This window comes from Achroia grisella, unplaced genomic scaffold (genome assembly GCF_030625045.1).
Source record: "Achroia grisella isolate CSIRO2021 unplaced genomic scaffold, CSIRO_AGI_Agris_v1 utg109, whole genome shotgun sequence".
In the NCBI taxonomy this organism is placed as follows: Eukaryota; Metazoa; Arthropoda; class Insecta; order Lepidoptera; family Pyralidae; genus Achroia; species Achroia grisella.
This window is the reverse complement of record NW_026712573.1, coordinates 9,220,814-9,246,891: the sequence shown is the minus strand read 5'-3', so window position 1 is coordinate 9,246,891 and position 26,078 is coordinate 9,220,814. Positions and strand designations below refer to the sequence as shown.

The following is a 26,078-nucleotide window of genomic DNA, read 5'->3' as shown; positions in this document are numbered from 1 at the left end:
TCACAAAGAATAATTTAATTTAATCATTTATTTAACAAATAAACTAATTTATTTTAATTTGGTTACTATTTATTCCTCATATTTGTCCTTGATATCCTTCCATAGTTTCTGTAACCAAATAAAACACTCATTATATATACGGACAGATTCCATTCTTTCACTTCTCAATCAATGTAATTATCAATTGCAATAATTTTGTTGCTGGAAGAAACTAGTGTCTAAATACAGGCTCGGCCTAGTTTACTAATATACACTAGCAAAAATTTCTGCAATGTAGGCTCCATATTTAATAAGACAAAAATAGTTTATAAGAATCAGTTTTCATTTAGTGTTAATAAATTATGATTATTGCAAAATTATAGGATCTCAATTATATGCTGATTTTGTTCTGATCTACAGTTTGGATCTTAAATTTTCTTCCAGGTCTCATATGCATGGAAAGAGGAGTAGGAGGGGTAATTGGGCATAGCAATTGTTATATGATATTATTTTTAGGTTACAAGGTAATATCTCTTAAAATTTGGAGGAAAAAAACTTTTTTAAATGCTTTGGAATGATAGCATTGATACAAATTTTTATACGTTTTTTTACTAATATAAAAGCCAACATCATACTTTCTTCGTACTACAGTTCTTATGTACTTTAATAATAATATTGTTATTAAAATTGAAGAATTTAAAAGAAATTTTGAATTACATAACCAAATAGTTACTCACTCCCTTGTTTATACTCTCGAATAAAGATTCAGAGATTACATCAAATCCTCTTTCGAAGAAGAATGTTCCTGAGGCCACAGCAAGTGCAAAAGTAGATGTGCGTTTAAATACGACACGGTTTAAAGTCGACAAAAAAGACATTTTGGAAAATCAATAACAAGAATATTGAAGAATATTCAGACTGATTTTGATTTCTTCGCCTTCACTCTACTTTTTAGTAATGGCAACTCGAACAAACTGTATAGAAATGCTAAAGCAGGGCAACTAGTGTCGTCAGTCTGCGTCAATCAAACAAATTTAGAATAGTACTCTATGATCTAGAGTTTTCGAAGAAGTATCGATTCTTGCTATACCATACCTCGAGTATTCGAGATATCGATATTAATCAAATAATTTTGTTATCAAAATATATCCAAAATATAAAAAAAATAATGACTTCAAATGTTGTTATCCCAATAGACAGTCAGACTAAAACAACAAGTCCCGATGGTAGATTATTAGAAATTAATAATTATTTTGTTAACGATATTTTTCTTCACTGGAAAGTTAATCGTAAATTTAAATTTACAGTCTGTTCATGGTGTGGCCTTGTTCGATATCACATTTGGGGTTACTAAGTCGGGGTAATGAACCACAAGGCCTCTTCGCTGTCAAATAATGTACGAAACTATTAATAAGTAGGTACACAAATATTACGCTATAACGAATGTAGCTTAGGTACATTGGTACTGTATTTTTTGAGACAGTCTGGTTCAACAACAAACGTTAGATTTATCTTCAAAACAAGGATAAATAAATTAACAAAAAAACAAAACTTTCCTAACAAAATTAAAAAACTGAAATTTCTTGTATGTAACTATTTCTGATCGCCATTTTTTATATAGTTGGAATCGCAAACAAGCTAACGGCACATTAACTAGATGGTAAGTGATAACAGTTGCTATAGTGATAACAGATAACATGAACAGCATCACGGACATAACATAATTATGTAACAACAGTGATACCACTAGGTACTTCAGTACTACGCACAACTTACGACGCAAACTGCTTGGTGACTGTAATGCCAAAAAACATAGAGAACTCAAACAAAATAAGTATTTTAAATATTTGAGAAAATTAAAATATTTAATTTTTCCTATTCCTTTCATCTGTGCGTTTCCCAGCTTTTGAGAGATACTTAACTAACTTATTTATATGTAATTATTCCCACCATGCATATTTACTACTGCACTTTGGTTCCTTACATAAATTACGTTACATGTTGAGGGAAGGAAGGAAGCTTACACTGTGGCATTGTATGCCAAGGATTAGGAGTGAATTCTAAATTTAGTAACGTCACATTTGAAAATATAATATACTATACCATGTGCGCTGTAGCATGGTGCAGGCGACAGTTTCAGTAACGTTTCATTTCACTCTTGAAAGTTGCTGCCACAGTTGCAAATTTACATATTATGACTTAGTATTTCAGCTGTACCACATCCGTAATATATTAAATCTTTAATAACTGTAGTAACTTAAATATAACCCAGCCAGACTGTTCTATTCTACTAATGAAGAAGGCAACTGTCACCCGCACCATGCTACAGAGCACATGGTATAGCTGAGGTCGCGGTTTCACTCGTGTGAAATTTATAGCCTATATGTTATTCTGATGTATAAGCAGTATTAGCTATATTACTGTAAAGTTCCATCAAAATCGTAGTTTTTAAAGCCAGCATTGTCACAATGACGGGGGAGAGTTCAAATAATGAAAGTGACTAATTCCTTTCCACATTAATTGAACTGCTACTTTGTGTTATAAAATAAACGCTATTATTATGGGCAAAATATACTGTTTATTTACATTTTTAAAACAATTAAAACCTGGTATTATAAATAATATTTGAAAATCATGCGCTTTAAAAATTGTAACCAAATAATCGTACACGCTTTTGTACGGAATGTACGGTAATAGTGCTTTATTAACAAAAGAAAAATTTACAGAATATAGAACTGGATTATTATTTTGCATAATATGTACTTGAGCATTATGGATAATTGCTTTTGATATTAAAAAATATAACTAGGCATCATAAGTATTCAGTATCAATGCTCAAATAGATGGTACAAGTGTTTTGTAACCGATTAAAAAAGCAATATAGAACAGCACAAAATATTTTGGCATTAATTAATAGCAGATTACTTACACAAGCATTATAACGTCATACAGTTAAAACAAGTTATCAGTCATTGTAACACAAAATTAAATAACAATAGAACTGTGACACTAGATGAAAAGAAAACATTGAATTTAATTGAATAATTATCACTATCACATGGGTATACGATTTATAAAAAAATATTAGTACATAACAATATCATGTATGACATTTACCTAGGCTGTGTTCAATTCTAATATCATCTATATATTCTATAATCAAAACTAAAATGCAATATATATTTGTGTTTGCAACATTGGACCTTGTTTCACAGATATAATATTAGTCTGAGATCTTTCCACGTTAGTGACGCCTATAAGGGTTACATGTGGGGTGCACATGTGCACAATGAATACATAAAAAACAAAAATATTTGACGCTAACAGCTTCATCTGCTACTGGAAGATGGCATCTACAAAACGATAATATATCATTATCAAATAAAAATAATAATGACTATTAGTATGCAATTTAAATCTCAGATCGTAGAAACTAAGGAGATATGTAATGATATAATTGCCCTTGCACTTATCACAGTATGTACGCACACCAAAAATCATACACTCATCATGTATTTATTAGACATCTTACTAAGATTTACTATTAGACCAAATAATAAGTAACTAAACAATTTCAATAATAATTACATCCATTAACACCTCCCATTTCTATTATCTAAGTTTTAAAATGAAAAATATTTTATGTTCTACCTAAGGAATTAAATAAATAAACATTGAATTTGGGTTGATACAAAATACTGCACATAATATACTTTGCCATAACACATAAATAAATGAACATCTCACTAAATGGTTTCCATATTGAGTGCTAAGAGTTAAAATTAAAAATGAGTGATAATGTTTACAACAGTCATGCAGTGGTTGATTTCCTCTTTTATAAATACTACTCATTTGTAGACTAAAATTTTCCTCACAAAACCACATTCATGTTTGTTTCAATGAAATATAACATGACTGTGAATATATTGAATAAAAAATATAATTAGTGGTATACATTTATATCCTATGTGTGATACATCCCATATCATGCACTCACGTCACATTAATTTTGAATATGAGAATACAAACATACACAATAACTATGCATTCAGATATCCTAATATAATTTTTGGAGTCAATAATTCCATACAGCATATATGCTCATAAACATGAGACAGTGCAACCCAGCACATGAGACTGACATTTTGAATATCAGCATTTCATCAATACAGTACATCTATATTGGAATATATTACCCATACTTCTACTTAGGGATAATGACATTGAAATAAATTTAAAAACAAAACTAGCGTTTCATACTAAAATTAATCATTATTACACTGCTCGGGACCATCAATTTATATATATTAAACAGCAAGATTAATTACTGTTGATAACATTTTCCTGTGCTGTAGTTATCTGCTAGGTTGTGCAGCATATCTCTCGATATTTGAGCATAGCGCAAGCAATGTCCGAGGCACTGTGCCACAACATGCGCCACTAGCAACATTTCTTCTTGGTTTTGTGATTCTTTTTTAGATTTACTGTGTCATTTGATGTAACATTTTGTCTTTCTTTCATTTCCAATTTTGATCTTAGTACCTATAAAAATAACACAATTAAAATAATGTAACAATATTATTATCTAAATTTCAATAGTATTAATAGTTACTTGCAATGTATTAGATAGATCAATTATAAAAATATAAAAAAAAAACCTTTTCTACCATATACAAGATCATACATAATTCAAATTATAATTAAAACAATGAAATTGTACAACTTATGTTAAGTAAGCCACGTTGTAAGCCATCTATATAAAAACTAGACCATGAAAACTGTTACATAAAATTACTTTCAGATTATGTCAGACAATAACATTTAACAATTATTTCTCATTTTTGTTTATTTATTTGTCATATATAATAATTAATAACAATTTACAATAATATAGTATTTTGAATTTTGTAGGCCTTTCTGTCTGTCTGGATAAAAGCCTTTCTCTTTGATTTCTCATGATGCAATAAAATGATAAAACAGTACAGTATTTACATTTTAGTATATGCAACAGAATATGTAATTTTAAGCAGTATATATACATATTCTATTATTCCCTATAACTTAATAAAAATATTATTAAACAATTATCTATATATGTATAATATGATTATCTATATGTATTGTTATTAATGAAGTAGGATATTTAGTAAATCATTATACCATGATTTTTAGTGAACTGATTTTGATTAAAACATATCTATATTGAAGTAGATATAATAAAATTGTATGTAATGAAAATAATTACCATTTTTGTGATAGTGAGAAACATTTCTTCAACATTTATGTTCTCTTTCGCACTAGTCTCAAACAGTGGTATGTTCATCTGATTTGCAAATCTCTGTGCATCCTCTGTGACTACTACTTTTCTTGATGGACAATCATTTTTGTTACCAACTGCCAAATATATAAAACTAGATAAGTACAAAGTATGTTATTCCACAGATAGATGTCCACTAATAAATTATTATCTAAAGAAGAAATTGTTCAAAGCATATAAATTTTGGTTTATAGTAAGTTACTTACCTAGGACTTTGTTCACGACATCACAATTCTGTTCGATCTCATGTAACCATCTCTTCACGTTAGCAAATGACTCCCCATTCGTGACATCGTACACGACGATGACGCCGTGGGTGCCTCTATAGTAAGTGCTCGTTATAGTTCTGAACCTCTCCTGCCCTGCCGTATCCCAAATCTGAAGTTTCACTCGCTCGCCGTTTATCTCTAGAGTTCTTATTTTGAAGTCTACTCCTATGGTTGTAATGTAACTACCAGAAAATGTGTTGTCGGCAAATCTCAGGAGAAGACAGCTCTTACCCACACCTGGAACATAATACTACCGTCAAAATTGCCCAGAAAGTCGTTATGAAGTCGCAATATCACAGGCCTCGCCCACTCACCACTGTCACCGATAATCAGTAGTTTAAAAAGATGATCGAATTCGCGAGCCATTGTATGACTTTTATTTTCAATACTTAGCTAACTCGTCATGTGTTCACTAGTAATCTTTTGAATGGTTTTAAAACAATTTTTACTATAGAAATTATATTCAAACGCATGCCGTAAGAAGTTAAGCTTGCGTCACTTCACAATACGTCCGCCATTATTGTCTTCCTTTGACTATTCTTTTTATTAATACGTTTTAAGACTCTGGATGACAGTCATTTTGAGGTTACTCTTCTCTACAATGTCAAAAACCATTTCATTTACGGTGTACTTATGTCAGTTCTAATAGTGAAATCAGCTGTCAATCTATGTGTCACAAATAAAATAATTTAATAGGCGTGTCGTTCTTTAAGTTTTCACCAAAATAAAATAATGTCGGCGACATTAAAACCGTATTTAACTGCTGTTCGCCACACGCTTACTGCCGCGATGTGTTTAGAACATTTTTCATCTCAGGTTGTAGAAAGATACAATAAACCGGAGGTCGAGGTTAGAACCAGTAAAGAACTATTACTCAACCCGGTGGTGATTTCACGGAATGCCAATGAGAAAGTGTTGATTGAATCCTCTATTAATTCTATACGAGTCAGCATCATGATCAAGCAAGCAGACGAGATAGAGAAGATTTTGTGCAAAAAATTTATGCGTTTTATGATGATGCGAGCTGAAAATTTTATCGTTTTGAGGCGGAAACCAGTCGACGGCTATCATATCAGTTTCCTGATTACGAATTTCCACACAGAGCAAATGTATAAACATAAATTAGTTGACTTCGTTATATATTTTATGGAGGAAATAGATAAAGAAATCAGTGAAATGAAATTGGCAGTAAATGCACGCGCGCGTATTTGCTCGGAAGAGTTCTTGAAGAGATTCTAGAAATTCCTCTTGTCTACGACATGACTTTATCTTGCATTTAAGACACAAATGTAATATATAAGCACTTATGTTTAATACCTGAGGTTGTTATATGAATGGACTTCTGTCACTTATCAGCTGTATGTTGTTATTTTTTAAACAATGAACATGTCTATAAAATGATTGTGTTAATTATTATGTATAAGAACATTTTAACTGCTGAGGTGTATTCTAGAAAAGCTGCTTATACCATTATGCATTGTGCCAAATGTAATATAGCAAGCAAGCTGTAGTGTATGTATCATCTACTTGTGGGACATATGCAATACTTAAATACTAACTGTCACAAGGCTAATTCCCAGCAGTTAATATGTTAATAGTATGTAATAAAGTAATTTTGAGTGCCATGAGTTTTTACTCATGTATGCCTAAAAATGTCAAGAAAAATCATAAATTTTATGTCATATACCCTTTCTTGCAAAAATGTGTATCCTGTGATGCTGAATGTTAGACGGCAACTGATTTTAGGACCATTGTGAAGCTCCTGGTAATTTTGAGACAGACTCGCAGGAGCGCAATCATGCTCCTCTGCACTCTAATGGTTAAATTAGATAATAAATTTTGAGAAATTCCCAAGATTAGTTATTCAATATGTCACATATAAAAAAAGTAACATTACAGATACCAAATGTCTGTTTTAAGCATTTAACATTAATTGTATGATATGGCTGATTCTTTGTAAATTCTATTTTATGTTACTAAAGATATAATAATGAAATTGATTATGTCTTTGAGAATAGCACAAAATTTGTACAGTTTTGTAACTAGAGTAGTTTTTAAATCTGCAAAATACTTAAATATGAATCTGTGTGATTGTCTGATGGAGTGAGATGGCAATACTTTATAAATGCTATAGGGATAATACCCTATGATTTTCCTTTATATTTATAGATAGATAATGGTTTCCATCAAGGAGCTATTGACCGACATTACATGAATCATATTGTGATATTTTTATAACTTACTAAAGTTACTTAACCACTGAACATATATATTTACTGCATTGTGGATATTTTATTTAATCTGCGCTGATCCATATCTATCAATTATAATTTGAGTAAAGAGTGTTTTACAACCATCCAGTCATTAGCTTGTTTCCATGCCTAGCTGAATAGAAATATTATTTAGGGTTGTCTAATTGTAAATTGTATTACTATATGTTTAAGTACCTAATTTAAAATGATGTTCACAACAATGATAGGTGACAATAACCCTGCATACCTGATTAGAAGCAACAGTAGGAGGGTTTTTTGTTATTATTCCATTTATGATAAAAAAACAGTATCTTTACAGATAAGAATTATAAAAATATAGCTTCATATAATGTATTTTATTTAGTCTTATCTTATAAAATTATTGTTTAAACTCTAAAATTAAATAATTATATTTCTAAACCACTGTTTATAATTTAAATCCTACTCTTCGAACAATTTGTATTGCACATACAAGCCAATCACATTTTTCACACAAAAATATTATTATATAAAAAAATATTAAAATTATTGTAGAAGTTGCAAAATTTAATATTATCTTTACACCAATTTACTACATAGACAATTAGTATCCCATTCAACATTTTATTCTTAGTTACTCAAAGTAAAATTACACATTTTGTTCAATTAATCTGCAAAGAGAGAAATAAGAAGAATATATTTTAATCTGTTTATATTTTTGACTTGGACTATTGAAAATTTAATTAAATTTGGAAACAGTTTTTTTAAATATAGACATATATTGTATTACATATATAGTAGCTATTCAATTCTTAGACTTAGTGGTGCGTAAAGTGAAGCCTTCACCCTTAAATGCTTGAAAAGGTTCTGACGGCGCTTCTTCTTTAGCGCTAGCTGGCCGCGAATTTCTAATGAACCTTAGTGTGCCGATAACATAGTCGTAGTCTGGGATACCGCGGACATAGGCCTACAGGGAAAGTCAGTATATTAATACACATATACTTCTAGGAGAAATGTATTGTTTATTTTGTATTACTAAATTTCTTCTATCTTATAACAATATTTGCAGGCGGAAACCCTAACTCGGTTTTCAGCATTATAAAAAAAAAATCAATACCTTATATTGCACATACAACATGCAAAATACAACTTACTGGGCCTGGGTACGAGAGGCAGAGCGTGACGTGTGTAATGAGCATATCGCGCGGGTTTCAGCTTTATGCATTGTAATTGCTGACTAGCGTGTTTAGTGTGTTAGTTTATCCAAAAATTACGTCACCCGAATTCATGTTTTTTTTAACCCTAGTCTCCCACAAATGTGACCAGCTATGACTACCCCTCCCTTAGTGTGACATCACATTCTATGCTAATTTATATTAAACATTTAACTGTTAATTTTTTTTAATACCCAGATATATATCATTTCAAAACATGTTGACAGTCAACCTCATCCTTAAGGTGAGAAGTTTGTATGGCTGTACATCTTGCCTGTCACCATAAATCGCAGTGTAGTCCTTTACATATGTCCATATTTGTAATCTATCCCTTTAAATTTCCATTTCATATTATAGTTAAATAATTATTACTCTGATACTTCATAATCTATCACCACATGTATTTTCGATCTAATTAGTAAAATATATTTTTAAACACTAAATATTGTAAGTACTACAAACAAATTCAATTTTGTGTTACACAAAAGTGTTAACAAACCTGTCTAGACTGAGAGGGCTGTTGGTCGGAATCACTTTCACTCAATAATTTCTTTTTTTTTCCATCCAATCTGTTACCTTCACCACCAAAAACTATGAAACCACTAGGTTCTGGCATCATGGAAGCAGGATCCTCATCCATACCATCAGCACCGGAACTGCCTTCACCGCCTCTTGATATATGGTCTTCTTCTTTGTACCCAACAGGTGGTGCAAACTCCACCTAATGAATGATTTGAAGTTTATTAATGTGTTGTCTCTGCTTACCCCATAAGAATGTTTAATAGGATGATGTTTATTATATACCAAACACCTTGCTACTAATTAACTTTGCGAAATTTTAACAGCCTAACAATACATTACCATAGAGTAAAAAAAGATATTGGTAATAGTTGAAATCATGCCTGAACAAATAGTAACTATTATAAAGTGTTACTATGACAAAGTAGAAATCTGTATACATGTTAGTATATGCAACATAGATGATGATAAAGCACAGTAGAACATTATTACATAAAAAAATGACAGTTCACAATCTAAAACAATGTTGCGTCATCATATATCAAATATAATGATGATATAAATAATACTATTCAAAATGTTATCAATTGGTTGACATATAATAATTTAAAAATAAATATATCAAAAACAAATGCAACACAATTTCAAAATCAACTTGGCAATAGTTGCCGAAATCTAAACATTACGTGTCAAGGACAAACAATTAATGAAACAAATGCTTTAACGTTCTTAGGAATTGCTTTGGATAAAAACTGCACTTGGAATACCCATATTGATAATCTATGTAATCAACTAAATCGTTTCTCATATGCAATATGGCGAATAGCAAAAATAGCAGGAACAAAAACCGCTATTCGAGTATACCACAGTTACATTGCCCCTAAATTAAGATACGGTTTAGTTTTATGGGGAAATTCGGTGGAAGTAAGTAGAGCTTTTCTTTCCCAGAAGAAATGTATTCGAGCCATATTTGATGTTTCACCAATAACAAGTTGCAAACCGTTATTTAAAAATTAAAACTGTTAACATTGCCATCTATGTACATTTACGAACTGTGCCTATTTGTTAAATCGCATCCGGAATTATTTAAAACATCTAATGATTTTGAGACCAAGTACACAAGGAGGCGTCCTGATAAATTATATTATCCGTTGATAAAGTCAACGCTAACAAGCTCTAATTGTAATCCAAAGGCCATAAAAATATTTAACAAGTTGCCAAAGGAGTTAAAACAAATAAATAAAAGCAAATTAAAAAAAGAATTGTATAATTAGTTGTTATCTAACTGCTTTTATAATATAGAGGAATACCTTTCACAAATGGTGAAAAAGTGACTAATACTTATAAATTAATTAATTATAATAATATATGTATGTAATGATGAGTAATGTATAATGACAATATTTCAGTTGACAATTGTCTGTTGCATGTCAGAAATGACTAAATGTGCGGACAATATAATAATATTCAAAATACCACATCCAATGTACTACATTTTATGCAATAAAATTTTATTTCATTTCATATAGTCAACTTAAGAAAATCATCATTATAATGTACTAACTGTGCCCACATGAAATTTATAGCCTATATGTTATTCTGATGTAAAAGCTATATTACTGTAAAGATTCATCAGTCTGTTTAGTAGTTTTTGTGTGAAAGAGTAACAAGCATCCATCCATACCCACAAACTGTAGTGTTTATAATATTAATAAGATTTGCAGTCTCTTACATTCATGTCACATTCAATAATGATGACTGCATTGCCAGGTTTCGTTTCCAGTACACACAACTCATATGCCTTTGAATTATACTTTATAGCAATTACATCACCAGTTGTTAGACAAGAAAAGTTTCTCAAGCAATTCTCCAATACTGAAATAAATTAGTTTCATTAATAACTTTAACAAACACTATATCTAATGTAATATACATTTTGGTATATAGAAAAGGTGTTATATATTAATCAACAATTAATCTATAGAGATTACTGTCACACCATATTTTAAGCTTTGTTTTAATTACAACATTAGAAATATTTAATTTCATAATATAGTTTGTCTTGTAATTTTGTTTAAATATAGAAATATTTTTTCAAACCAGTACCTGCTTTAGGATTAGTTATGTCTAAGAAATCTTCTGAAAGTGGTTGAAACTTTGAAAATGTTGCAACAGGTAATGATACACTCTCAATCTGAATCAGTGCTCCTTCTTCAAGTACCAAATTTGCCATCATCTGCAAAAGAAACAATATTACTCATGGAATAAATAAAACATTAATATAGTTCACTTCTCATAGAATGTAACAGTGTTCTAGTTATTGTATAACTGGAATAAAAACAAAAGTTGCAAAATAAACATTTTTAAGTTGTATATTATTAAATCTTTAATGGCTATGTTATGCTATGATTGGAGTAGAGCCGAATTAAGATGAGACAATTATGACAAGATTTCTATGGAAATTAAGTATATCAGTTTAAATGCAGTTACTAGTTTACTAGTAAATACTAACCCAGTGTGGAAGGTAAACTTTGCCCTCATCTGCTACAAATTCCAGTACACCACAGTGTGTAAGCCTCTTTGTTTTTTTATTAGTCAATTTGAAGATCATCGGATACTCAATATTTAGTCGTGTGAGCTGTTCAAGAGCTGATGGAGGCATTATGACTGGAAATATTCAATATTTCTATTACAATATTTGTTATTTATCCTGTATTAATAGTAATAAATACATGCAGTGATTCAGTGGTTCATATCTTTATAAATTTCTTTGGCAGTATCCATACATCAATAGTGTTCTAAAAATTGTAGTACATGAAGCATGGATTATGACAACCTTGCAAAGCATATGCTTTCATGTAAAAGACAGGGCATGACCCTAATAATGTTTTAGGAAACCTGCCTTTATTTAATACTAGCCGTAATTTGCGTCAATGGTAAACGGTCTAATGGCATTATAAGTCCCACCCAATAGGACTAGGACTGGGGTCTTATGTGAGAAGAGTTTGTTGACATTCTAGTCTCCCTTTTCTTTTTACGTTTTATAATATTATTAGGAGGATAAATAATAAATAATGTCTAGTCTAATACGTTGTTTATTTACTCACTTTTTCCACCTCTTTCTACATCCTGTCTTTCATTTCCAGGCAACATAGAAACGGAGAAACATCTGTATGTCATATTGAATGGTCTCGATATCTCATGAAACATGTTGAATCCAAACTGAAACTATAAATATGTACATTATATTATCGTTTATGTTAATTAAAACATATTTTACCTTTGTAATCTTACCATTTTGAAGGTTTATTAAGTATACACGGTAACAGAAAATATTGTAAATAATTGCAAATCATTCGCCTAATCAAACCAAACAAAAGCAAAGCAATATAGAATTTCATTCATAAAATTTTGTTTTTGGTTTTTGACATTGACTACAAATAATGACAGTGGCATTAGCGGACACGCTGATGTCTTTAGTAATGCATTCACTTGAAAAGTTGTCAGAAATTTAAATAAATTTGCAAGTACCAAAAATCTACAACGTATTTTATACTTCATAATTAAATTCATATATGTCTAATAATAATATGTATTACTATTAGACATACAGTACATTTGACACAAACACAATATCAATCTGTAAAATGGAAATTAGGTTTCATAAATAATAATTTACAATAATTGTAATAATTTTATTTTCAATTGTATAGGAAATGCATTTTAAGTTAGTAGCACTATAAGTGCAATGCCCAGATTGTGAAATGCCAGTTATAGTCTTGTCGGAGGCAGTGTGACAAACAATAACATTGTAAAATAATGTAACGTGAACGCATCTACAATTTTTTTTTTAAATTACGTTTGCCTTTTCATTCATTGTATATGTGGCAAACTACTCCATTATTACATTATTCGTCATATTTCTCAGAATTAGAACAAATACCAACCCCCTTTCTTTCTTAATGTAGAATTCAATAGATTTGTGAGTAATAAATGAATTAAATTTAAATAAGTTGAAATTTCTATCACGTCCGGTCGTTGTCAATTTTCTTTCGATCGCCATGTTGATTGTCAAAAGTGTTTTCGAATGAAACAGCAGTGAATTTATTGGTGTTATTTTTTCAGACACCGCGATTTTCTAGAGTCGCATTTGGTCCTATTCAGTGTAGTTGTCACGGTAAATTGAATAATTATGGCGCAAGTTTTACCTATACGTTTCCAAGAGCATTTACAGGTGAGTACGCCCATCGTTATTGGATTCACCGATAGCGCTTCCTCTTCTCAAAATTAGCGATATATTATTGAAAGTTATGAAAAATAACGATGGAATACAGATTCTTCTTGTATATACGTAATAAAAAGGGATAATTAGTAACATTGCGCAAATACCAAATGTCAGTTACCACCCCCTACTCGTCGTACCTACAGGAGCGTACGATAGGGTATTGATTTGTTCTACATTTCCCCGATGGTCATGTTATGGTCTGTTTGCCAAGTTTATGAACATTTTTTCATAATGCATGTAGAACAATGTAGGTCAATGAGCATTCTTACCCCTTTGTAATAATATCATACTTAATTTAATATATTTTGTAGGTAGGTACTGAATAAATGACTAAAACACTTACCATAGTTTGGTTACTTTAGTTGAGAGAAAATAATTTTAATAATTTATAAAATTTTATATATAAATTTCATATCTTAAAGAAAATATTTTAATTTATTTTTCAAAATATATTTTCTAAAATAAATGGGATTCCTAAATGTTATTTAGCACCTTTAAATAATATTTAGTTTAAAGCTTCTTATTATGGAAAATGGATAATTATTTGCTTAATAAAAGGGTATATGAATAATATGGACCCTACATTTTCCTTAAAATGTTAGTAGGTCTCAAAAGAAATTACATGTAAACAGTAACACAACTATAGGGTATCTATAGATAACAATATCAAGAGATAGAAAAAAAAAATCCAAGCTGTATGACTAATAAATCTATATTCCATTACTGTATTCAAATTAAAGGTTAACTGCCTTTAATTTGAAAGTCACCTAAAACTATAAAAAAAGTAATAAATTTATAACAAGAAACAATAGAAAATACCTCTTCTGTTCATTATTTAAAAATATTGTAATAACTTTTCTTATGCAACTGAAAATTAGTGTTGCCTTTCTTTTTCTCTGACCTTTGCCCATGTAAGCTGTGGGCAGATGCATATCTTTGTCATATAAATGTTAGTTACATTGGATATTGTTTTTGTACCTTCATTTTTATTAAATGCATACACATTCATAGAGTCTGATTCTTTTTATGTATAAACACTATTACAATATTATGACAATGAAGAAAAGCAGATTGACAATATAATTGTAATGCTTCTTTACTGCCTTTTTTTGCTTCCTCTATTTAATGACATAATAGTATAATATAATAATACTATGATATAAAATGAAATTAATTTTTTTTTTGCTTATACTATATTGTGGATTTGGAATATATTACTTGAAAAACAAATTTATTTTCATTTGAAATTTGCAGTATCTACACATGCAGCATGCAAATAACAATTTAAAAAATTGTTACAGCTCACAAATGTGGGCATCAATCCAGCATCAATATCATTCAACACACTCACCATGGAATCGGATAAGTTCATCTGTGTCCGTGAGAAGGTTGGCGAGACTGCAGAGGTGGTCATCATTGATATGGCGGATCCCACCAATCCTATCCGCAGGCCAATCAGTGCTGATTCTGCTATCATGAACCCAGCTAGCAAGGTCATCGCACTTAAGGGGAAGGCTGGAGTAGAAGGTAAACATATTTACTGCATTTCGAAATAGATGTCATTAATCTTTTATTTTGAAATCATGTATGTGTGTGTCTGTTTATGGATATTATAGAATAATAATGTCTATCATTTGTTGGTACCAGAATCAGGTTGGTACCAACATTTGGACCAGATGGCCCAACTTTTTTGTTATATCTGTACTTTTATTTTGATTTTATGTTCAGATTAATCTGTAAAACAATAGTAGTGTAATTTTACAACAGACTCTCTGGTCATACAAAATCACACATTTTTATAAAATTAAGTCTTAATGAAAAATATACTATGTCACAAGGTATTTTAATCAATACAACATAGTACATTTTTATAGTAGTGTCCTTCAGTGACAAAAATAATGTGATACAAAGCATTTGAATAAATATGATAGTGGTACATATTTATACTTAGTCAAGTGTCCCTCTTATACATAGTGGCTTTCATTAAACATTGCTTAATTATTTTGGTAAATGACTTAAAAAATACAAGCAGCCATTGACATAATTATCTATGTAGCAATGCAACAAGACACTTTATTGAAATTTGCAATTGGTCAACTGTTACATTATAATAAAATTGTAAATAAAACATGTTTTTTTGACTAAAGGTAAATTACATTTATTTCTTGGGATGTTTTGGGGTGATTTGCTATCAAACAACTAAATCCTGGCTTTTATTCTGAAAATCAACCTCCTATAAAATACTTCTTAGTTTGTTGTAACATTTCTATGTGAAAATCCTAATTACATTCTATCACTCAAACTGGGAAATACCACAATCCTTTAGAATACTAGCGTTAAGTGTTATCGCGTTTCGCAGGGTGAGTCGAGGTTCCAATTGTTCGTCCTTCATATTCCTCTACTGATGCCTTGCTCGAACTCTGTCTCTCATATCTTAAACGGCTGGCAGTTCCATTGATGCTCTTGGGCGGCGGTTATTACTTACCAACACTAGCTCGCTTGTCTCCTAAGCTATAAAAAAACCTTAGACATACAAATAATTTTCTGTTTGTTGCCAGCAGGAGGATGTAAGCAACCCTTGCAAAGGCTTTGTTTTTTGAGGCGTTTTACCACAGTCTTACTACAGTGACGCCTATCCAATGGCGAAAATTTATTAACTATATCAGATAGTCTTTGTTCATGATCTTTTTAAAACTAAGTAAATGTACAAAGATAAGACGTAACAGCATGAATAATTATACAGATACAGTTTTAATATTTCTTACAATTCTCAAAAAAACATGTAATTTTTTTTTAATTACTCTTTTCTATAGTGGCCTAAGATTTTTTTACCGACGATTTGACGATAATTAAACCCATTAAATTACTTTTCTTTTACGTTTTATATAAATGTAGTTTGTTTTGAAGACGTATTTGGCAGTGAGTCACTTTTGTGATTTTATGTTCTTGGCACGAAACTGAAACGGAATTACGGAAACAGACAGTTAAAACAAACATATTTTCTCATAAACTTGTATGTCATTGTCCCCTTTCTATTATACGTCTTATTTGAAACGGGATTTAGTTATTACAACATTACAATGACCCGTGGGACCTTCAAATTTTCAACAAGGATTTGTACCTGCGGTACATAAATTAAAGTCATTTTAGAATAATACCTTAAAGAGAAATAATAAATAATGACCGAGACCAACTTTGAACAAAGTTGTCTGAGGGGATACCACTGTCTCACCTATTTCAGCTGTCAAGCACAGTGCATCGTAAAATGTGTTTGTTTGCTTAATAAAGCAATGGAATTATTAAGCACAAAGAAATGACGTATTAGTTCTCACGGAATGGCAATACATAAGTGGTATCACGGGTGTCACATGATAACATTATATTTGTGGTGTTACATGTATACTGGTGAAGGTGGTCAGATGTTTTGCCATTCCAGTTACATTATAATGACGTAACGGGCCGGGCCTCAAAACAAACACGTATACATAAAATTGTCCATAGACAGCCCTCTTTACTGAGGCTGTTTTTACGCCGAAGAAACTGCCGCCCACGTAACCTAGGGATGGGTCGCCGTGGCTTCCCACACAATGCGCACAATTTGTAGTCCAGTATTTCTCAACCTTTTTAGTGCTATACCCTACCTTAGCCTTTCTAAAATTCTTATATATGTATGCAACATAAATAATTTATAACATTATTGTTCACTTAAGAAAATTAAATAATAGGTTTTAGGAATAAATCACTAGGAAATTGTTAATGAAACTGTAAGTAAATTTTGAAAACATATAATGAAAAATTGAAATTCACCATCCATATAATTTTAATAAAGAGTGCATTTTCGAATTGCCCCCTTAACAATCAAATTGACCCCCTGCGGGGCGTGGGCCCCGTGTTGGAAACACTGGTGTAGTCGATCCTTGAAGCTTGCGAACATACCAGCTGTGCATCTGGACGAAGTTTTAGCAAACTCATGTAACCAAAATAATTGAATTAGAATTTTATAACATTTTTGTTATAAGTAAGTTATAAACAATATCGTAAGGCTTAGAATCCTTTTTTTTAAATAAATATTTACTCAATAATATAATGTTTCAGTATTTGAAAATAAATAGTACGCCTCGATATAAATCCCGATAACTATAAAGAATATCATTGCGGTCTTTTATAAGTTCGGTTCCTGAATAAACAACATATTAAGAAACTATGTTTTTAATATACCGTATCTTAATTTATCTATATATATATAATAAAAATGCAAGTAATCCTTTTATTGATGCACTTTATCAACGTAATAGGACCCAAAAGAATGGTTACAAAATGTTTTTGTTCATTTCTCTACGTTTGATTTGGATGCGTTTTCACCAATTCTGGTACAAAATTTTAATTTAAGTGAATTAAAAAATTGAGTTTTTTATTACCGATAATAAATAAAAAAAAGTTAGACAAGTACAAAGTCACTGGTTCAGTTATTATATTTGTCGGTTATTATTTATTTTGTAGTATGTTATTATACTATAAGTATGTATTATTATTTCCACATGAGTATTCCGTGGACTCACCAAATCTCGAAACTAAACTGAACTATAGGTCAATAATCTAGAACAAATCTCAATAGATAGTAGCTAAATTACAAAGAATAATTTGCACGCCCGTGCAACTTTGACCTTTATTAATCAACACAGGTTGATATTCTATAAATGATAGTATCTATATTTATAATAATATTATGCATATGTTTGTAAACACAATTAAAGTCTAAAGATAATTGAGGTCATCGTGTCAGCTATTTAGTGACCATTGCCGAACGTAGATATCTCATCGAGAGCGATAAAGGCAATTACACATTTGAATACAAGTTACGTTGACATAATTGCATCAAAATATCCTATGTAAACGAACCTGAAGCACCTAAATATACAATTAACTAACGATCTAACCATCAATGTACGAGATAATATTAAATAAAATAAGCAAAGAACATTAAGCGTAAATAGAAACCATTATTTTTTGCATAATAGTTTATTTAACATTAACATACACCTACGTGGTTTTCATTGCTAAGTTAACACATTTTGTAGTTCAATATTTTTTATAACGTATAAAAAAAGCCCTTATACCCTCTAAACTGCAAACGCTATTGTCAAGAACAATATAGATTCAGAAATTATGCAACCGTAGATATAAATTTTAAATCGCCACTGTTTTTACATGCGTATGTTTTACGTTAATGCAATTCGAACTCTGGCTTCGTAATATTTTTAATTGTTTTTTGTTCACAATTTTAGTCTCCAAACTCATAATGACATTGAATATATAATTATACATATCCAGGTCACGAAAAACACGACTTCAATCACATTAAGCACTCAACAAGTACTCATCAGAGTTAGATATTGTTATAAACAAAATTGTTTGAAGTTGAAAACTTCAGAGTGGAAAAAAATCCATAAAAAATAGGTCAAATTGAGAAAAAAAGTTGGTTGACTTGAAAAGTATCATATGTTTCAGTATTCTCAAAAATGGCGTAGGTTTACCATCACGACCCAAATGTTGTAACATCATAGACAAAATATGTTACACTTTTTATAACTTTGAACTAGTTGCACCTCTTTATCTCTACTTCCATATCCATATCTTCCATGGTTGAGCAGTTTGCTTACATGGAGTTACTTTACGTCATTAATTGATATTGTTGGTTCATCTAGTGAGGGCGAGTAATATTACGGAGTTTGAGATTTCAGATTGCTTTGCAATGTTTTTACTTAATAAATTTACTTAATGGATTTATATTATTTTATTTAATTCCGTTAGAATTAGCATGTGTGAGGTCACGAATATTCATTGCGGAAACTCATGCTAATTGTAGCGGAATTAAACAAAATAATATAATTCCATTAAGTAGTGTAATGGACTTCCGCTAAATAACACCTAATTCGATTAAATATATGCCTACTAATGATTACTGTTAAAAAGTACATATTTAAATGTACATTATAGAGAGAGTAAACATTTATATGTTGGAAGAGGATATTGCACTGCTCTCTGTCCCGTTGTGATTCATTGCTTTGTATGACCAATATAATGACGTCACTTCAGTTACAGTGTTATCTTTCATATTCCAGACGATAATTTAAATCTTATCATCTGTACAATGATAGAACATCATTAAACATTTTATAAACCAAATCACTAAAATGGTTTGTACTCTATTTCACATTGAAGAGAGAAATTAACTGACCACAGTTGTAATAAATCTCGTTTAAATAAAAAAAATTTGAAGTGCGAGTGATACTCGCACATCACCAATTATTATTGTTCGAGATCAGAAGCAAAACGCAACAACGTTCTAATCGATGTCAAAAAACTGTTGATGTGACTCAGACACATAGTCACATTTGTCTATGACAGTAATATTTATTAGAATCATAATACTTTGGTATATATAATATAAAAATACTTTTTTTGCAACAGAGGTCTGTAAGTTCAATACTTGAAAATTGATATACTAATTTAAGTGTGGTATATTCTAAAACTCATTTCAAATTGTCTCATACGTCGTAATTTGCTGCTAAAACACACTAACTTAGGATTGGTCTAAAGCAAAATAAAAACTATCATATCATTAAAAAAAAAAATTACTACATTGATTTTGGGGTTTATGTTACTAATTATATCTAAAGATAATTCTAAACTAGTCATACAGTAATGTATGTATTTAAGTATTTATATTATACTTACCTAATATCAATTAATGAGCTAGGGACTTCATTGATTGATAATTGTCACGTTATGAATAAAAGTCAGTTTACTATATTAGTTCGCCACTCTCATTTTGCTATTCCCACACGCATTTTAATGTTAAACTTTGTTTACTGAATCGTACCAACAGCGTCCCCTAATGTGGTCTAGTGACATTGTATGTACGCGTCCGTTCATTTTGTATTATGAATCTATGCGACACGCAACGGTAAATTTAATATCTCGCTATCATAATACGGGGGTGGCGGTTCAAACACAATGAGTCATAGCTGTGAACGCTAGCCTTGAATGTTGACGAACTCTTATACCGTCATATACAATAATAAAATAAAATTTATTTCCGTTGAATATCAATTGCATTAACAATGACCGTTTTTTCTAAGTTTTAGCATAGTGTGTAATGAATAGCTCTATAACATGCAAGCATGTAATAAATAAATGCAAATTATTGTAGTATGTAACTTATATAAAATTATTTACTTTTAATACAGTTACTGATTATATCTTTATAAAATATTTTTTTATTATACCCGATCATATTACAACATATGTACACGCTATAGAAATTGCTTCGATTCTCTAATAGTTACACAAACATAGAGAGAAATGAACATCCTGTCCCTTTTAAGTCTTCTCATTCCAACATCAGAGTGTCAACTACCTCACTGTTCCATCACCAAGCCATCATCTAATGGTGTACAATACATATATTTTTATGCTACAAAATGTAGTCTTTATTTATGTTAAATACAATCATGTTCTAACAATCATTAGAGGTTGTGAGCGACGGAAAAAGACCAGCTTAGTGTCGTATATGATTCACTAAAACTAATATTGCGATATTTGCGATTAGGATTTACATTATTACTAATATATATGTTTACCTATAATTAGTCGTACTGTTGTCAATAACATTTCTGTTTTAATTTTGTTATTCATAAACAATAAAATAATTATACTATTCATTACAGTTTTATGTTCTTTTTTGATTTCTAATTGATTTCTAAAATTATCTGATATTTAATATTGTTATATAATAACAAAGCTCTACACTACGTGTGATGATTAATATAAGAATAGGAATTAGTTTCGTCTGTATTGTGAGTTTTGGCAGCTAACACCAAGACAATTCTAAAATCAATATAAGAATTTGGAATGAAAATGTTATGTTATGCAAAATATTTTTCTTTGCTAATACTTGTCAAATGTCAGATGACTATTTGTATTTTGTAGACGTGAAAAGTACCTTTCACTTTACAAATACAGGGGTGAAAAAAATAGTAGAGATATCTTCGAATTTATTTAATATAAACATTGTTGGCTTCAATATAACATATTCTTTTGACATATGTTTTTGTTTTCTAGCTCAAAAAACGCTCCAAATCTTCAACATTGAGATGAAGTCGAAGATGAAGGCACACACCATGACTGAAGATGTGGTCTTTTGGAAATGGATCTCCCTGAACACGCTGGCACTGGTAACCAAGATGTCTGTGTACCATTGGTCCATGGAAGGGGACTCCACGCCCGTCAAAATGTTCGACAGGCATTCATCGCTCGCCGACTGCCAAATCATCAATTACCGGACTGATCCGAAGCAGCAGTGGTTGTTGCTAGTTGGTAAGTAATCACTTCAAAGTTAGTCACTTAAACTGTCTCTGAATCTTCATAGAGTACAAAATAAAATTGCTTCCGCTGTCTGTTCGCTTACACCTTTTAAATCACGCAACGGATTTCTATGCAGTTTTAGTAAAAGATAGAGTGAGTTTAGAGAAAGGTTATCTATATCTATTCTAAGGCAAGTATACCCGTGCGAGCCGAGGCGAGTAGCCAGTTATATATAATTAAGTAAATCTATAAATATAGGATTTGATACAATATTTTTTCTATAGCTATAATGGCAAACAAGCTAAAGGCCAGGTAGTGGTAAGTAGACACCGCTGCGTATTATATGAACAGAACTATTGATATCATATAATCCCAATGCCCGTGGTATTCATGTGTTGCCATTCCAGATGACTAAGGTATCATGATTTGAGACCCTGCAACTTGGTGCTGAAATATATGAAATGCAAACGACTTTGAAATGTAGGGGGTTGTGTTGTTATATGCATTATGATAAATTTATTTATTTATTTCAGACTACTAATGACTCATATTATAAATACCTTATAGACTAACATACATATGTATATATGTACACTGCACTGACGACGGCAATTTGCCTCGGTAGCGCCAATACATCATCCCCTTCGGCCAGTAATCCTCCTTCATGAAAGTGGGCAAATACTGAAAATAAACAATTTACATATTTAGTGAACAGTAAATCCGCCAAATGTACTGTTACTTTCTGTACAGTGTGCATTAAAGTTATATAAATAAATAAATAAATGTACGTAAGATACTGATACCGATGCAAATCCATACCGTCCGTACCATAATACTAACTATGATACCTATTACTTACTTATACTTCCAAACAGACTTACCATGAGTGACAGACACTCGCAAACTGCTCGACACTGTTTGAGATTGAGCAACATTATATTATTTTACCATTAAATTGCCTGTAACTAACTACAGTCAACAACAATAGCGACAGTAACGTAATTTAACGGCAACCAGGCAGAATTTATTGTTTATGCTACATATTGAAATACGTATTGTCAAATACTTATATTACACCAAAATTAATTAGAAGTTATAATTATCATTGCCTTGCTTTTATCCCATTATTTGGAGTCGGCGCAGTATTTTATTCACTTCCACTGATTTCTATCGGTCGTCATATCTGAGCATACTCTCCTTTTATTCATATCATCTCTCACACAGTCCATCCATCTTTTTTTAGGTCGTCCTCTCGCTTTTCTATCCACGTTCATATTGTACACTTTCTTTAAGACATGAAGTTGTAATATAAACAGAAAATCGTTAAAAAAATTTGCTTTAATAAACGGCTACGTTACTTGCCTACAACTCAATTGGTAGATAATGTTCTAGAATAATGTAATTAACCTGACTGTTTAGTATTGTTCACTATAATAATATAAACAGTGCGAGCCAGTTTTATGAGATCATGTGTATGTGAGAATAATTTTCTGTGTAGAGAGGTTGTTTTTTTTATGTATATGTAATGGCAAACACACTGACGGACCATCTTATAGTAAGTGGTAACCGTCGCCTAAATACATGAACAGCACTACACATATAACGTACTCACATGATACCCGTTATTTCAATCATGTGTGATCCTTCCAGAGGATAATGATGTTATGCCTCTTATATTGTAATTCGGCCTAATCGCAGCCTACAATAGAGATACAGGCCGCTTGATGCTTGAAATAGGTACCCACGCCAACGATATTTAACATTGCAGTACCTGTACTCGACTACTACAAGTAAGGCTCGATTAGTTCCGGAAATAATTGAAGCGTTTAATTGATGACACTGTTTTACAATTTTTGGAGCTGTATTAAGCGTGAATAAAAACGTCATGATTATAAACTTCACGTCAAACGAGTCTGACGAAAGTTTGCGTGCAGGATAATCTATATCAATGAAAAAAAATGACATGGACACGGAATGTTCATCACGCAAAGCTCCAAACTTTTGTATTTTAAACTTAAAATGTAAAATAACACAGTAAAGTAACACTCGTCTTGCCATTTTGTCAGTTAATCCGTCGTATCACAATAATAGCACATATTTCAATAACTATTAGCGCTATTTGAAATATTTTTATAAACATTGGAATAATATTTGTTTCTTTCAAATAGCTTCTCAAAAAACTTCAATTAGTAAATTAAATTATTAAAAACAAAAGCTTTTTAAAATGTGTATTTAGAACTCTAGTTAAAAAGAAACGGACTTGATGAGATGGTCTTATATATTCTTTCTATAAGAAGAAGAGTACTTGGCATATTTAGAAATATTTTAAATGTTGCCTCGTCTTAATAGATATTATTTATTGTTATTGTCTTTATCTATATAATAAAACGAACAAATAAGTAGTATAGGAAATCCGATAGCAATATTAGTGGCCACCAGGGAGCAAGCTTTTTGTATATACTATTCCGTTCTTTTTAAATGCAACCTCTGCCTGCGGTTTCACCCGCGTGAAATTTATAGCTTGTGTCATTCTGATGTATAAGCTATATTGTTATGAAGTTTCATTCAAATCCATTCAGTATTTCATTTCATTTTTGTCTGAAAAAGTAACATAACATCCATCTATCCATCCATCCATCCATCCATCCATGCTCAGAAACTTCCACGTTTATAATATTAGTAAGATTAAATATTGGCATTTACATAATATATTGAATGTGCAATATAATTATAGTAAAAATTCTAGTACTTATGTATTTCATTCTTTTCCCAGGTATTTCGGCACAACAAAACCGCGTAGTAGGTGCAATGCAACTCTATTCAGTAGAGCGCAAGTGTTCGCAGCCCATCGAAGGTCACGCAGCTTCGTTCGCTACCTTCAAAGCCGAAGGCAATGCAGAGCCCTCAACACTTTTCTGTTTCGCTGTCAGAACGGCGCAAGGTGGAAAGCTACATATCATTGGTAAATACATCATTTTCTTTTTATTTTATTCTAGGATTTTTAGGGGTAGGAGACTGATAGACTACTAAAAGTTATTTTTAGTAATTTTAAAATGATCATATTTGTTTTTAGTAAAAAAAAGTATAGTAGGTACTTCATGAAGAATATACTCCCAGAAACCCAGTGATAGTACTCATAATACTGAAGTGACAAACTTTTTTCAATAACTCTATTTCTTGAGTAAAGTAGACTCTTATTTAAGGATTGGAGTAAAATGGTTGCTTAAAACTTGCTACCTGAAAGTTCTATGAAGGGTTCCAAAAAAAACTTTCATAATTTTGAATGGAGTATTTTAAGAAACTATCTATTTCTGTATTATATGAAAGGAATTTAATTTTATAAGTAAGTATAATATAATTATTCAATAATATAATAATAATATATCTTTGTCTCATATAGAGGTGGGCCAGACCCCTTCGGGTAATCAACCCTTTCCCAAGAAAGCTGTCGATGTGTTTTTCCCGGCCGAAGCTCAGAACGACTTTCCAGTTGCCATGCAAGTCTCCCCGAAGTATGATGTGATATATTTGATCACTAAGTATGGTTACATCCATATGTACGATATCGAAACCGGAACATGCATCTACATGAACCGCATTTCATCTGATACCATATTCGTGACCGCGCCCCATGAAGCAACCGGCGGTATTATTGGTGAGTATATACTTTGAATTACTGTTATAGACCCAAATTTATGATGACTTTAAAAAAAATGTGTTACGGGGTATTCAACATTTTTAAAATATTTAACAAAACATGATACTCTTATTTAAACAGATTTTACATGAACAAATATCAATATATTTTGGATTTTATTTATGTGGGTAGTAGTTGTGTTTTATACACATCAACGTACGGCAGTATTTTGCATTCCATGATGCGGTTTGGCTGAAGTT

At 30.9% G+C, this 26,078-nt stretch overlaps 5 protein-coding genes across 5 annotated transcripts in view; 2 read left to right on the top strand and 3 right to left on the bottom strand.

Annotated features, from left to right (window-relative positions):
• Window positions 1–10: 10 nt before the first annotated feature.
• LOC131846529 (cytochrome b-c1 complex subunit 9) lies at window positions 11–901 on the bottom strand. Its single transcript, XM_059195866.1, has 2 exons — window positions 717–901; window positions 11–108 (listed from the first exon to the last, which is right to left on the bottom strand). Exons 1-2 carry the CDS (start codon window positions 855–857, stop codon window positions 70–72), a joined length of 180 nt encoding a protein of 59 aa, XP_059051849.1. The 5' UTR covers window positions 858–901; the 3' UTR covers window positions 11–69.
• A 1,833-nt stretch (window positions 902–2,734) lies between these two features.
• Window positions 2,735–6,110, bottom strand: LOC131844716 (ras-related protein Rab-35). Its single transcript, XM_059193664.1, has 4 exons — window positions 5,880–6,110; window positions 5,503–5,802; window positions 5,225–5,373; window positions 2,735–4,521 (listed from the first exon to the last, which is right to left on the bottom strand). The coding sequence occupies exons 1-4, from the start codon at window positions 5,929–5,931 to the stop codon at window positions 4,420–4,422; spliced, it is 603 nt and encodes a 200-aa protein (XP_059049647.1). The 5' UTR covers window positions 5,932–6,110; the 3' UTR covers window positions 2,735–4,419.
• Window positions 6,111–6,220: 110 nt separating this feature from the next.
• Window positions 6,221–8,493, top strand: LOC131844727 (actin-related protein 2/3 complex subunit 4). The gene has a single exon (XM_059193676.1). It carries the CDS (start codon window positions 6,298–6,300, stop codon window positions 6,802–6,804), a length of 507 nt encoding a protein of 168 aa, XP_059049659.1. The 5' UTR covers window positions 6,221–6,297; the 3' UTR covers window positions 6,805–8,493.
• A 20-nt stretch (window positions 8,494–8,513) lies between these two features.
• Window positions 8,514–12,932, bottom strand: LOC131844706 (ubiquitin fusion degradation protein 1 homolog). Its single transcript, XM_059193654.1, has 7 exons — window positions 12,824–12,932; window positions 12,637–12,757; window positions 12,042–12,196; window positions 11,636–11,765; window positions 11,262–11,404; window positions 9,510–9,731; window positions 8,514–8,763 (listed from the first exon to the last, which is right to left on the bottom strand). Exons 1-7 carry the CDS (start codon window positions 12,824–12,826, stop codon window positions 8,602–8,604), a joined length of 936 nt encoding a protein of 311 aa, XP_059049637.1. The 5' UTR covers window positions 12,827–12,932; the 3' UTR covers window positions 8,514–8,601.
• A 465-nt stretch (window positions 12,933–13,397) lies between these two features.
• Window positions 13,398–26,078, top strand: part of LOC131847608 (clathrin heavy chain) — a 28,842-nt gene continuing 16,161 nt past the window's right edge. The window contains exons 1-6 of the mRNA XM_059197212.1: window positions 13,398–13,511; window positions 13,655–13,763; window positions 15,116–15,341; window positions 21,939–22,193; window positions 24,955–25,143; window positions 25,582–25,836. Coding sequence (XP_059053195.1) covers window positions 13,722–13,763; window positions 15,116–15,341; window positions 21,939–22,193; window positions 24,955–25,143; window positions 25,582–25,836 — 967 coding nt within the window. The 5' untranslated portion in view covers window positions 13,398–13,511; window positions 13,655–13,721. The remainder of the gene's footprint in view (window positions 13,512–13,654; window positions 13,764–15,115; window positions 15,342–21,938; window positions 22,194–24,954; window positions 25,144–25,581; window positions 25,837–26,078) is intronic.

Excerpts from the sequence above, each read along its gene's own strand:
- LOC131846529 (XM_059195866.1), bottom strand. The coding sequence starts at position 857 with ATGTCTTTTTTGTCGACTTTAAACCGTGTCGTATTTAAACGCACATCT. Across the intron at positions 109-716 it reads TCGAGAGTATAAACAAGGGA|AAACTATGGAAGGATATCAA; the intron begins GTGAGTAACTAT and ends ATTTGGTTACAG.
- LOC131844727 (XM_059193676.1), top strand. The coding sequence starts at position 6,298 with ATGTCGGCGACATTAAAACCGTATTTAACTGCTGTTCGCCACACGCTT.
- LOC131844706 (XM_059193654.1), bottom strand. Across the intron at positions 11,405-11,635 it reads CATAACTAATCCTAAAGCAG|TATTGGAGAATTGCTTGAGA; the intron begins GTACTGGTTTGA and ends AATTTATTTCAG. Across the intron at positions 8,764-9,509 it reads AGCCCTCTCAGTCTAGACAG|GCCTATGTCCGCGGTATCCC; the intron begins GTTTGTTAACAC and ends CTTTCCCTGTAG.
- LOC131844716 (XM_059193664.1), bottom strand. The coding sequence starts at position 5,931 with ATGGCTCGCGAATTCGATCATCTTTTTAAACTACTGATTATCGGTGAC. Across the intron at positions 5,803-5,879 it reads ACTGATTATCGGTGACAGTG|GTGTGGGTAAGAGCTGTCTT; the intron begins GTGAGTGGGCGA and ends ATTATGTTCCAG. Across the intron at positions 4,522-5,224 it reads TTCTCACTATCACAAAAATG|GTACTAAGATCAAAATTGGA; the intron begins GTAATTATTTTC and ends TTATTTTTATAG.